At 41.7% G+C, this 14331-nt stretch overlaps 1 protein-coding gene and 1 pseudogene across 9 annotated transcripts in view; one reads left to right on the forward strand and one right to left on the reverse strand.

Annotated features, from left to right (window-relative positions):
* Srpk2 (SRSF protein kinase 2) overlaps window positions 1–13716 on the reverse strand; it is a 215953-nt gene extending 202237 nt beyond the window's left edge. For 2 of the 9 annotated variants that reach the window (XM_046464183.2, XM_046464179.2), the window contains exons 1-2: window positions 13070–13199; window positions 12925–12979 (exon numbers count right to left, since the gene is read on the reverse strand). In XM_046464183.2, coding sequence (XP_046320139.1) covers window positions 12925–12979; window positions 13070–13085 — 71 coding nt within the window. In that variant the 5' untranslated portion in view covers window positions 13086–13199. Of the gene's footprint in view, window positions 1–12924; window positions 12980–13069; window positions 13200–13302; window positions 13312–13569 lie in introns of those variants that run through there. The other 7 variants (XM_058585503.1, XM_058585504.1, XM_046464178.2 and 4 more) reach the window with 7 other exon arrangements.
* LOC124106512 (small ribosomal subunit protein eS12-like) lies at window positions 5518–5899 on the forward strand (annotated as a pseudogene).
* Window positions 13717–14331: the final 615 nt, after the last annotated feature.

Genomic DNA, 14331 nt, shown 5'->3' on the forward strand with positions numbered 1-14331 from the left:
GTCCAGCTACAACTAAAAAACAAATATTTTTTAAAACGGGGGGGACTGGAGGGCTGGGGTTGTGGCTCAGTGGTAGAGCATTTACCTGGAATGTGTGAGGCACTGGGTTCAATTCTCAGCACCACATATAAACAAATGAATAAAATAAAGATCTGTCAACAACTAAAATTTTTTTTTAATTTATTAAAAAAAGGGGGGGGGGCTGGAGAAATGTAATCAGTGGTGAGGGCCCTGGGTCCCATCCAAAAGAAGAAGGGAAAGAAAAATTAAAAATTTTATCATAATTAAATTAATAATTTTTAAAAACGGCTGGAACCAACCATTTATTTATCACTGTCTTAATCCCCTTCCTTCCCCCTTAGTCAAATGTGAAACCACAGACCTGACAGAGTTCACTTGCTATAAACAATGACTATTTCTTCATGATGTCTAGAACTGATGGTAACTGTGCTGTTCTGAACTCACTTTGAGAACCTATGCTAAGTTCACATAGCTCTTCTAAATAACTTATGAAGGTGATTAGAAAAATAAAGATAAGGTTGACCAAAATTAAAAAGCATACTTATGTTAGATGCTTAATAAAAGTTTATAATTTCATAGCTTTTCTTTCTTCCCATTCTAAAAATTCCCAAAAATACAACTGAAACACACACAAAAAAAGCTACTACTTACACTTATGATGTACCATACAAAGGATAAGTATTATCTCATTAATCCTCATGTCTCCTTACTCTGAAAGATAGGTTTTATTAATCTACTTTAGGAAGAAGAAATTGAGCCTTTTAACCATTTTTTTAATATATATACTTTTCTTTAGTTGTAGATGAACACGATTTTATTTACTTATTTTTATGTGGTGCTGAGGATTGAACCCAGTGCCTCACACATGCTAGATGAGTGCTCTACCACTGAGCTATAACCCCAACCCCTTAACAGTTTTGTTTTTTTAACTTACCTACTACCACTGATATAAGTGATGCCATCAAAACCAGAATCCCATGCTGGTGGCATAGGGGAGAGCACATGTTCAGCACGTGCCAGGTCTGGGGTTCAAATTCCCAGCAAGACCAGAAAATAATTAAAAGAAAAAGGGAAAACAAAACAAAACTGAAACCCTGGTTAATTGCCTCTGGTAGTTCTATCAGACTTCAGAAAAAACAGTCAAAGATAAACAGTCTTGGGGAAATTGGAAGTTATAGCATCTTCTCTAGAAAATTCAGTGACTGCATCTGCCCATATGAGGGAAGCATATTTTTCAATAATGTGATTTAAAACTTGAAGAGATAAAGTTACAAAGCTTAGGATCCTCTAAAAAGTGAAATTTATCTGATCACAAAGACTTTGATGATTGGTAGTTAGAAACAGTGGAGATCATTTCTGCTGTTACTGGTCATGCCTGCAATGCTATATACTTTATAAAGTCTTAGTCTTGCAGCTACTGATAAACAAAATATTAAGGGCTGGGGAATATAGCTCAATTGGTAGAGTGCTTGCCTTGCATGCCCAAAGCACTTGGTTCAATCCCCCAGAGACTCCAAAGGATGAGGTAGGAGGATTATAAATTCGAGGCCAGCCTGGGCAGCTCTATGAATCCATATCAAAATAAAAAATAAAAAGCTGGGGATGAAGCTCAGTTCAGTGGTAGAGCACCCTTGAATTCAATCCCTAGTACTCCCCCCGCTGAAAAAAAAGTTTTTAGGTTCCTATAGATAATAATAATGAACTGCACATTTCAAAAAGAAGAAAGGATTTTGAAAGTTTCCACCATAAAGGGTAGGAAAATGGATGTAGCTCTGAGATACAGTGCTTGCTTAGCAAGTGAGAGGCCCTGGGTTCAATCACCAGCTAAATAAATAAATAAAATGGGATACATATGTTTAATCTGATCTAAGCATCACACAATATACATATATATGTATCAAAACATTACACAGTTCCCCACTAATATATACAATTTTATGTTTTTATGTTATCATTTAAAACATAGGGCTGTGCATGTGGTGCATGCCTGTAATCCCAGCAGCTCAGGAGGCTGAGGCAAGAGGATCACAAGTTCAAAGTCAGACTCAGCAACTTAGCAAGACCCTGTATAAAAAAGTAAAAATAAAAAGGCTGGGGATGTGGTTCAGTGGTTGGCACCTCTGGGTTCAATCCTTAATACTAAAAAAATAATTAATTAATTTTGGGACTAAGGGAGTTGCTCAGTGCCACAGCACTTGCCTAGCACGCACAAGGTCCTGGACTCAACCCCCGGCACCACAAAAAGTAAAATAAATTTTTAAAAACTGATATATTTAAGGTAGAAAACATAGTTATATATTTTTTAAACTATCTTCCTGTATATTAAGCGTTTCTTAACATTTTCTACATAAAGCATCTTCTATCACATGCCTACCAAATATGCACATGATAAAATAGTACAGACCCATGTGTCATGTAAAAGTCTCCATTCAGAGAAAAAGAATGCAGTTTTTTCCTCCCAAGAAAGGAAAGGTTAAAAATTAAGACTTTAATCTCTTTGAGGATTAGAAATTTTATCAGTCCCTAAATGGCTTATCTTCCCTGCAGTTCAGTAGTTTCAAAGACCACTGAATTAGAATCCAAGATTCCAATCCAGCACAAAGCTGGCTGAGACACTAAATGGATAAAATGACTTTTGTTGAGTAACTCAGCCCTCAGGACTTCACTTCAGGGGAAATATGGAATGCTTTTAAGACAGTGGGTTTTCAAACTGTTCTAAGCTGCAGCCTCAGGGAACACTAAGTGGGCGAGAGGCAGGCCAGGTGGCTAGGACCAAGCTGTTAACTGCCAATTCTCCCAGAATAGAGAGACTTCCTCCATTTTATATAGAAAGAGGTCTACTTAAATTTTACTGTAAAAATTCTGCTTTTTTTTTTTTTTTTTGTACCAGGGATTGAACCCAAGGTGCTTAACCACTGAGCTACATCCTCAGCCCTTTTTACTTTTTTATTTTGAGACAGGGTCTTGCTAAGTTGCTTAGGGCCTCACTAAATTGCTGAAGTTGGCTTTGAATTTGCAATTCTCCTGCCTCAGCCTCATAAATTGCTAAGATTATAGGATTACACCACTGTGCCCGACAAAAGTTCTGCTCTTTAAATTTGTGCTTTTATAAAAGATGAAAAGCACAGCTCCAAGAGCTCTTTAAAGTCCCTACCACTTCATGCATCCTCAGATCCACCATGTGCAGTAAATTTCATCTGCAAAAGATGTCAAATTTTACTTTGATTTTGCAATTAACATTCAGTAACATCTTTTTTATGATAAAACTCAATATGTCCCATTCCTCTATCCCTGAAAAAAAAAAAAAATTACCAATAGGATATTCTAGAAATAAAAATAACATGGTAAGATTCCCGGGGCTGGGGTTGTGGCTCAGCGGTAGAGCACTCGCCTCTCAAGTGTGAGACCCTGGGTTCGATCCTCAGCACCACATAAAAATAAACAAAATAAAAGATATTGTGCCCATGTATAACTAAAAAAATTAAAAAAAAAAAAAGATTCCCTATTCGGATGGCTGCAAGAGCCAGCAGGCAGCAGAAACAGTAACATCAACCTTTATACCCTGAATATCAGAAGCAGTGGCAGCACCTAGTGACCAAAGGAAATTTCCAGGCATACAAGTTAAGGATTGCCAAAAGCCAGCAATCTCTTTTAAGCAGATATTTCGTCTTTACTGTATCTCAACTAAACCTGTGCTTCTCAACTAAACCTGTAACCCTTAAATTTGTCTTCATTCTATCTACTGAACCAGTCCATCCAGAGATACATCTACAAATATCAGCAGCACAGGAGATTAGGGGACCCACACTGTATGTCCAGCTAAAGTGAATGACAGTATTGTATCTTAAACATACCCAGGTTTAAAGCATTTGACAATATAATCCAGATATTCCCTCTTGTCCCTACACTTTTAGGCCACACAATTTAAAACCCTCACTTGAAAATTATGTCTAAAAATGTTTAGATTAATAACTTGCCCAAGAGATATGAAACAAATGCACTCTGGAATTGACAAACCACTTATTAATTTTAAGCACATTAGCAAAATCATTTAACTATAAAGATATTTAATGGAGAACTTGATAAAAACACAGGTGACAAAACATCCACATATCTTAAGATTTATCTACTAAGTAAGAACTCAGGATAAGTCAAGATCTTTTTCTAGCCGCCGCTGGGGTTGTAGCTCAGTGGTGAAGCACTTGGCTACCATGTGTGAGGCACTAGGTTTGATTCTCAGCACCACCTATAAATAAATAAATAAAATAAAGGTCCACCAACAACTAAAAAATATTTTTAAAATATCTTTTTCCAAAAAATTACCCCTTGAATAAAAGTTTCCTAGTATTCCAGTCTTTACAAAGCTTTTCTTATAATAGAACTTTCCCTCAATCATCTTATTTTTTAATACAATAAAGACAAAAAAGAGAGAAATAAACAACTGGAATACAGCAGTGATGGCTATGCTGGCTGATGGTAAAATAAACTGTGCCCTGAGTAACAAAGGGAGCATATATCCCTAGAGGAACATGGCCTGGTGGAGTCCTCGGCTGAGAAATGCTCCAAAGTTCAAAAAACTCAAGTCTGAAATCACTTAAATCAATACAAATGTGGGGGACTTAGAGACAGCAACCCAGCAAAACCAATTTTAAAAGTGGCGGTAAACTTAACACATTTTTGAAACTACTCCCCAAGGTATGACCAAGGTATGCTGTACACTAGCCTTTTTTCTAAAATCACTTTAAAACAGCCAGTTACTCATTAAACTGCAAGAGTAACAAACTCCACAAAATAAATGAAAGCAAAAACTCTCCCATTGTTTCGTAAACACTTAATTTGCAAAAATATAAGATATATAAAACATAGAAGGGCAAAGTGGCACACACCTGTAAACATAGCCACTCAGGAGGTTGAGGCAGGAGAATCACAAGTTTGAGGCCACCTTGGACAACTTAGCAAGACTGTCTCAAAATAAAACACAAAAAGGGCCAGGAATCTAGTTTAGTGCTAAACCACCCCTGGGTTCAATCCCCAATACTACAACAATATGTGTGTGTGTGTGTGTGTGTGTGTGTGAGAGAGAGAGAGAGAGAGAAAGAGAGAGAGAGAGAGAGAATGAAAAATATCTAGTATCAACATCATGTATGGATTCAAGACATGCTGTATCTCCTAGCAGTATGGACTGAAATATGTATCATGTGCTTTCTTTGTATTTTTCTGTAAACTTACCATTTTAAAAAATAAAGTGCAAAGCCATTTAAATGATTCAAAAAGCATTACTAAGGATATTAATCATTTATGTTGCAAATGAAAAATGTCAGAATAAGGGTCGGACGTATGTAGCTCAATTGTGGAATGTTTTCCTCGCATACAGGATGCCCAGGATTTAATTCCTGACACCACCCAAAAAGAAAAAAAAGGTGGGGGATCTGAATAAAACATCTTCATAAAACAAAAGTGGGCTTTCTAAATTAGGATAGACACCGCCATGCAGAGGAAGGCATTGCTGCTGGAGGTGCAATGGACGTCAATACTGCTTTACAAGAGGTGCTAAAGACCACCCCTCATCCACAAAGGCCTTACACGTGGAATTCAAGAAGCTGCCGAAGCCTTAAACAAGCACCAGGACCATCTTTGTGTGCTTGCATCCAACTGTAATGAGCCCATGTATGTCAAATTGGTGGAGACCCTTTGTTCTGAGTACCAAATCAACCTAATTAAGGATGATGACAACTAGGAGAATGGGTAGGCCTCTGTAAAACTGATTGGGAGAGCAAACCCTGTAAATGGTTGGTTGCGGTTGTGTACTGGTTAGGACTATGGCAAAGAATCTCAGGCCAAGGATGTCACTGAAGAGTACTTCCAATAAAAGAAATGAGCAAATACATTTTTGGTTCACATTCCTCAAAAAAAATTAATTAAAAGATAAATAAATTAGGGTAGAACTTTGTGAATTTCAGTATATTTGTAACTAACTTAGTTGAATAATTTTGCTATTTCACCTACATCCATAAATTTTGTACAATCAAATTGTCATAAAATTTTAATCTTAATCTTCTCACTGGGAAATTGAGGGGACTTATAAATAGGGCTAATTTATACTAAGGTACATAAAATACCTTAAGATACAAACTCAATCAGAAAAGTTCCCTTGGAGACACACACAACTCCAAAACATAAAAGGGAAGAAATTCTCTGTCAATGACTATTTACATAAATGATTCTATGCCCCCCCCCCCCCCAGGAAACTAGATGAAGCTATTCTACCTTTACTCTTGGCTGGTAATAAGGCTTCTACAACTAAGGAAGGCTACAGACTTATGAAGAAAGGTCCAGCACTGTGGCACACACCTGTAATACCAGCTACTCAGGAGGTGGAGGCAGAAGAATTCCAAGTTCAAAGCCAGCCACAGCAATTCAGTTAGTCCTTTTTTCAAAATAAAATTTTAAAAGGGGCTTGGGGATATGGCTCAGCAATAAGTGTCTCTGGGTTCAATCCCCAGTACCAAAGGAGAAAACATACACACACACACACACACACACACACACACACCCCACAGTGAAGATATCATCTCACACTATCAGGAGGGTTTTTATCAAATACTTAAAGAGGCTGAGGTGTAGCTCACTGGTAGAGCACTTGCCTAGCATGCAGAGGCCCTGGTTCTAGCTCCATTACTGGGGGGAAAAAAAAAAGTAACAAGTATTAACAAGGATGTGGAGAAAGGAAACCCCTATACACTTCTGCTGGGAATGGAAATTAGTATAGCCATTATTGAAGCTCCTTGAAAACTAAAAAGAGAAGACCCCGGGTTCGATCCTCAGCACCACATAAAAATAAATAAATAAAATGAAAGTATCGTGTCCAACTAAAACTAAAAAAAAAATTTTTTAAAGGTTACATATAATTGTTTACATAACACTCTCAAAGTGGCAAAACAATAGTGACAGAGCACTCACCACAGGCTGGGTTAAGGGGAAAGTATAACTATTAGAGGGTTACAAGTGACCCTTGTAATTCTATGTGGTGATAAAACAGTTCTGCATCCTGCTAGCTTTGAGTACACTAATCTACACAAATAATAAAATTTGATAGAAATACATACATGGAAGAAATGCATATAAAAACTGGTAAAAGTACAAATAGTTGTTCTTGAATTAAGAATAGGGGTAGAATGCTTGCCTAGCATGCACAAGGCCCTGGGTACAATACCTAGCACTGCAAAAAAAAAAAAAACAGAATAAGGGGCTGGGGTCAGTGGCAGAGCACTTGCCTGGCATGTGTGGGGTGCTAGGTTTGATCCTTAGCACATTTTTTAAAAAAGCAAATATAATGAAGGCATTCTGTCCACCTACAACTACAAAATTTTTCTTGCCTAGCATGCACAAGGCCCTGGGTTCAATCCCCAGCAACACCAAAAAAAAAAAAAAAAAAGAATAAATTGTGCCAGGCATGATGGCACATGCCTATAATCTCAGGAGCTTGGGAGGCTGCGGAAGAAGGATCCCGAGTTCAAAGCCAGCTTCAGCAAAAGTGAGGAGCTGAGCAACTCAGTAAGACCCTGTCTCTAAATAAAATATAAAATACGGCTGGTGATGTGGCTCAATGGTATAGTGCCCCTGGGTTTAATTCTCCAATACCCAAAAAGAAAAAAAGAATAAATTGTATCAATCTCAATTTTCTGGTCTATAATATTCTATGTTTTGTAAGATACCACCATGGGAGGAGAGCTGAATGAAAATACTGCAGTATTTTTGCAACTTCTGTGAATCAAATTATCCCAAAATAAAAAGTTTTAAAAGAAGTTCAAAAGTAAATTTACAGCCCAAAAGTTGAAACAGATACTATGCCTAATAATGGATGAACTGATAAACAAAATGTGGTATTATTCAATGTAATGGAATATTACTTGACAAAACAAAGGAATACAATACCAAAACATGCTACAAAAGGATGAACCTTAAAAACATTATGCTAAAGAAACAAACTAAATACAAGGTCACATATTACGAGATTCTATTTAATATGAACTATCCAGAATAAGCAAGTCCATAGAAGCAGCAAGTACATTAGTAGTCATACATGGTGGCATATGCTGGGTAATCCCAGCTACTTAGGAGACTGAAGCTAGAAGCTGGCAAATTCAAGTCAGCCTGTTACTTAGCAAGACCTTATCTCAAAATAAAATAAAAAAGGGTGGGGTTGTGGCTCAGTGGTAGAACTGAGCACAAGTGAGTCACTGGGTTCGATCCCCAGTACCACATAAAAAAAACTAAATAACTAAATAAACAAAATAATAGTATTGTGTCCATCTACAACTAAAAATATTTTTTTAAAAAAGTTGGGGATGTAGCTCAGTGGTACAGCATTAGCTTAGCATGTCTGGGGGCCTAAATTCAACCCTTAGTTCAAGAAAGAAAGAGAAGAGAAGAGAAAAAGGGGAGGCAAAGTAAAGGCAGGCAGGAAGGCAGGCAGTGATTGCTGTGGTTAAAGGAAACAGAGTAACTGCTTTCTTCCTGGGGTGGTAAAATCTTTAGGGAATTAGATAATAGTTATAGCTATACATACCTTGTGAAGGGACTAAAACTCAGTGAATTGTAGCTTTAAAAAAGTACCTTATTAGGCCTGTTTGTTGCCCAGGTTGGTCTAGAACTCACTGCACTCAAGGGATGCTCCCACCTCAACCTCCAAACTGCAGGAGTATACCACCACACCCAACTCACTGCAAGATAAATTTAATATTATGGCAATTATATCTCAATAAAAGACTTATGTGTTTGGGGATGTAGTTCAGTGGTAGAACACATACTTAGCATGCATGAAGCCCTGAGTTCAATTTCTACACCTCAAAAAGAGGGGGGGAGTGTTGGGGGATCAACAAATGAATGAACCTTAATTTTTTTTAATGTACATATTCAAATGCCCTAAGGTAAAAATCTATACCAAGCTGTAAGATTTAGCTAAATCATAAAAATTCATGATTGAATGACACTAAAGTACTTCCCTGCTGCTTGCTACTCGCATTATAGTATTATTAATAATTAGCGAAATAAACTTACTGGAACAATATAACAAGATTTAAATTTTGACTTGGGTTGAAAGTATTCCTCAGTGGTAGAACATGGATGCATTTAGCATGTGCAAGGCTCTAAGTTCAATCCTTGGCACTGCAAAAATTAAAAATTTTGGCTCAACTAAATAGAGAATATTACTAACAATTAAAAAGAGTCTCTAAGAATTGACTTAACTCATAAAGCTCATGGACTTGAATGATCTAAAATTAATGATGAGCCAGCTTGCATATACAAGTAGAAAAATCACAAAAGTAGATCACACTGAACTGGGCCTGGTGGCATACACCCAGCTACTTGGGTAACTGGGTAATAACTAAATAAACAAAATAATAGCTTAGGTAGGAGTATCACCTGAGCCCAGGAGTTCAAGAAAAGTCTGGATAACATAGCATTACCCAATCTCAAAAATAAATTTAATTTTTTTTTTAAAAAGTAAATCACAATGCATCAAACCAAGCCCATACAGTCACATAATTACTTTACCATATTAATATTAATATAGTTTAAAATTAGACCAACTCCTTTTCTCCTCTGGAGACTTCATCAAAAAGCAAAAGCACTTGATAGGCATCAGGAGAGCTGAATTCTGATCCAGACAAAGCTGTGCAACCTTAACTGGCAGAACTGTCTCTGTAAAGTGAGGAATACCTCAAGACCACAAGTCTCCTGAAGTCCCTCTAGTGTCACTCCATCATCCAATGCAAGTGACCTCATTTCCCACCTACAGGCCAGCTCCCAATTTCTATTTCTAATTCCCATCTCCACAACCTATCCTTCACATATCAGTCAATGCTCTTTTAAAAAAGAACCAGAGCCTTTCCCTCCCAAACATGAGCATTCTATGGCCGATGGGGCTCTACACACTCCAACTCCTGCTTCTGATCTACCTCTGAGTCACTCTGGCACCCTAACCTTGTCCCAGCCCACTCCTCCCCAGGCCTTTGCCACACTCTCATCTCCTCATTCTACCTTCTACTTAAATGTCACCTCCTCAGAGTTGAATAAGAACTCTGCTCCCAAGCTGCCTAGACTCAACCTAAAGATGGGCATGTTGTTAATACTGTGTCCCTGTTTCTTAATGCCTAGCTCACTAAGTATAAATGCACATAAGCAATCAGCAGTGACTGGCACAGTATTCAAATGTCGTCTACACTAAGTATTACTGAAGGTGCCCCAAAATAATTTCTTTCTAGTCCTAATCTGAAATTATCTTTCTTATTTGTCATCCTCTGTGGTTCTCCCACATCTCCATAAACATAAGCTTCATGAGGAGCTGTCTTGTTCAAATCTCTCTCACAATTTCCTAAGGTAAATACTTATTGAACACATGAATAAATTTTATCAAGCAATTTTTTTTTAGGGGGGAGAATACTAGGGATAGACCCCCAAGCCTTGCACATGTAGTGCAAGCACTCTACCACTGAGCTACCCCTGTCTGAAGCAATTATCTTAAATGTCTTTTTTCAAAGAAATCAAGTGAAAAATGGTAGTGCCTCAAATCAGTTGTGTATTTGGGGTGGGTCTCTTCTACTTGCTAATTACCTTGCAGTCAAGCCAGTTCATTTCATAACTAGCTGTTTTTGTTTAGTTCTGTTTTTGTTTTTGGTACCGGGGATTGAATTCAGGGGCACTCAACCACTGAGTCACAACCCCAGCCCTATTTTGTATGTTATTTGGAGACAGGGTCTCACTGAGTAGCTTAGCTCCTGGCTTTTGCTGAGGCTGGCTTTGAACTCTCAATCTTTCCTCAGCCTCCCTCAGCCTTGAGAGCTAGCTGCTGGGATTACAGGCCATGGGCACCACAGAGCCCAGCAAATCCACTGTTTCAACACCTTAAAAATTCAATTGGGGGCAAGGGCCTGGGGTTGTGGCTCAGCAGCCTAGCATGTTTGAGTCCCTGGGTGTGATCCTCAGCACCACATAAAAATAAATAAAAAAGGGGCTGAGGTTGTGGCTCAGTGGTGGAGCACTCGCCTACCACTGCATGAGGCACTGGGTTTGATCCTCAGCACCACATAAAAATAAAATACATAGTGTCTACCAAAAAAATTAAAAATACTTATAAAATAAATAAACAAAATAAAGGTATTGTGTTCAACTACAACTAAAAAATACATATTTTTTTAAATCCAGTATCCAGCCAGAAGCAGTGCTGCACGCCAGTAATCCCAATAACTCCAGGAGGACCTCAAGTTTGGTCAACAACTTAATGAGGCCCTAAGCAATTTCACAAGACCCAAGACCTTGTCTCAAAATAAAAAAAAATTAAAAGGGCCAGGGCAGGGGGTGTGGCTCGGCGGTAGAGTGTTCGCCTACCACATGCTTGGCCCTGGGCTCGATACTCAGCACAATAAATAAATAAATATGTCCTGTCCAACTACAACTAAAAAATAATTTTAAAAGGGGGCGGGGGTCAAAGATGTAGCTCAGTGGTAAAGCACCCATGACTTCAATCTCCAGTACCGCAAAGCGGGGGCACAAAGCGGAGAGAACTCAATGTCTAATATTTAATCTCTGGTCCTTCAAGTACTTAATAATAGCAGGTGCTTTTCCCTAATAATTTTTTAAAAGATATTTAAGTAGGTACTAATATTCACATTTTGTGAACCCCTAAAAATACTTTCATACTTAGTTTTAAATGAAAAACAAAAAATCCAGTCATAAAAGATTAACACATAAGTAATGACTTTTGAAAGTTTTCCTAGATGCCACCATGGATAGGAAATTAGCTAGGCATCAACCAACACGAAAAGGAAAAGTCTAGCAGTGCTGCAGGGTACCCCCCAAAGGAAACAAACAGAAATGCTTTCACAATTTTATTAAAGATGATAATGATGCTAGACTATCGTTTCCCAAAGTACCAAAGATACCACACAGGTTTCTTGCTCAAAAGAAAGAGCGAAACTACAAAACTGAGTAAGATGTCACAATGTTGAATGCTGGTAGATTAAGAACTCAGCTAGAGGAAAGGGGGCCGACCCAGAGGCGCCCTGCAGTCTCCGAGCAGCTCTCCAGGAAAAGCTTCTCAGGCAGCGGCCGCCCAACTAAGATGCGAGGCCAGGCTGGAGGTGGCTGGCACTGGCACGTTCTGAAATATCACCAGGCTACAGATCCAGTCCCTGGCACAATGCGAGGGCAGCCCGCCCGCGCACACGCCCACCGCCCCGCGCAGCCGGAGACCCGATCGCGGCCGCCACGCACTAAGTCACACTCGACCCAAGCAGAAAGTTTCGAATAAAACCCGAGCGCCGAAACGCACAGGTCTTAGAGCTGAACTCGCGCCAGGAACACGCCCGAGGCAAACCACTTTGACAACCAGCTCGGTTTTCAGTAGAAAGGCCGAGAGGCGGGGACCAGGAGGAAGAGGAGGCGGTACACTCTCACACACTCGGGTCCTCTTCCTCTTTGGCCGGGTTGTCCAGGTGGGAGCCGCACAGCCGCCTCACGCCCGCACCCGGAGTAGAAAGCGGGAGCCGCGGTCCCTCCCGGGAAGGGCCCGAGACCCCCGGACTAGCCGGGAGCGCAAGGGAGGGGCGCGCACGCCCGGCGCCTTCTCACCGACCCCCTCCCCGCTCGCCTCCGACGGCCTGAGCCACCCGCCAGGGGGGTCTGGGCTCCGGGGATGCTCCGCGGGCCCAGGTGCCCCTCCCCCGCCCGCCGCCCCTCCCCCCGGTCGCCCGCGGGGCGCGCAGGAACCGAGCGCCGGCGTCCCGGGGGACTAGCCCGCCCGCCGACCCGGAGAACCCGGCAACTTTCCTCTGCGCGGTCGCGAACTGCCCCCGACAGGGCGGGGGTGGGGGCCCGGGGATGAGCGCAGCGTGGACTCACTTTTTCGGATGTTTCTCTCTTTTCGGCCTCCGTTTTCGGGCCTGAATGGCCAGCACTAGGGAAAGACAAGACACACATTAACGGTCGGGCCGGCCGGCCTGAGGGGCCGCGTGGCTGGAAGGAGGGAACGCCGCGGGCCACTCACCTTTCCGGGAGCTCATCCTGACGCGGCGGAAGCTGGGCGGGGGGCTTCGCGGCGGCGGCGGCAGTGGCGACGCGGGAGCCCAGCCGAGCCGGGCTGCAGCCTCCACTAGCTCCGCCAGCCGGGAGGAGGCGGGAACCGCGCAGGCGCCGCCGCCGCCGCCGCCGCTCCCGCGGGGGCCCAATAAGACCCGCCCCCAGCCGGCCCCGCCCCCGCTCCGCCCCGCCCCCACTCACCGGCCCTTGGTGGGGGGGGATCTGGACCCCCGCGCCGCGCTCCTGCCCCGAGCCCCGCGCCCACTCGGTCGGCCCACCTATGCAAAAGTGGCCACCTCCTACACTCACTGGCGTCCACTTGCACCCACAGTCTCCCCCTCCCCAGCCCAAGGCTCGGGCCTCTGCTTCCTGAGCCCCTGCGGCCGGCCCAGGCCGACCGCCTCCCTAAGCACCCGCCCCCTGCCCGCGCGACCCTCCCTTTGCAGCCACCGCCTCTCCCTTCCGCACCCCGGCCGGTCGCGCCGCACGCCTCTCCATGCGCCCTTCCTTGACCCGCGCCTCCGCGGGTCTCACACCACCTCTCTTCCCGCGGCCTCTTCTCTCCCTTTGCTCCTCTACATCCTTGCATCCCCATGAGCGCCGCTTCCTCCCTTCTGGCGGGCGTGGAAAGGGCACTGGACCAAAAGCTGGGAAACCTGGGTCCTTGATTTGCTGTGTGACCTTGGAGAAGTCATTTTCTTTCACCTTTGCATACCCCAAGCGACGGCATGAGTTTAATGAAGGAAAAGATGCAGATAGCGTTGAAAGTAGCATGAAGCTTCTGTACATTAAATGAAACCCAGCGTTGTAAATACCATGTGATAACAATTTACAATCACACCAAGTAGTTATTTTCTCCATTTTGCAATGAAGAAACTAAGTCTTAGAGAGGTTAAATAGTTCACCCAGCCAGGATCCAAATTCAGGCCTGTGTGGTTCCACTTTCCACCTTACCAGGCTACCTAATAAAAATGTGAATCAAGTTGATAGTGACACAAGAATGATAATCACGGTGTTCTCTTGTTTCTTTAAATAACTACAGTAGTTTTGAAAGATAAACATCTTGATCATTAACTCCCTCCTTGGTTATACAACTGTTTCCTTAACCGACCAAATGGTTAATCTTACTCTAAAGATATTAAGCCCAACAAAACATGCTGCTGGAATTGAGATTTTACTTTCTCAAGTATTTTATTTTCAAAACTATCAAACCTACTGAAAAGTATAGTG

This window comes from Marmota monax, unplaced genomic scaffold (assembly GCF_021218885.2).
Source record: "Marmota monax isolate L192 unplaced genomic scaffold, Marmota_monax_Labrador192_F-V1.1 WCK01_AAM20220418_F8-fsc00065, whole genome shotgun sequence".
Classification (NCBI taxonomy): Eukaryota; Metazoa; Chordata; class Mammalia; order Rodentia; family Sciuridae; genus Marmota; species Marmota monax.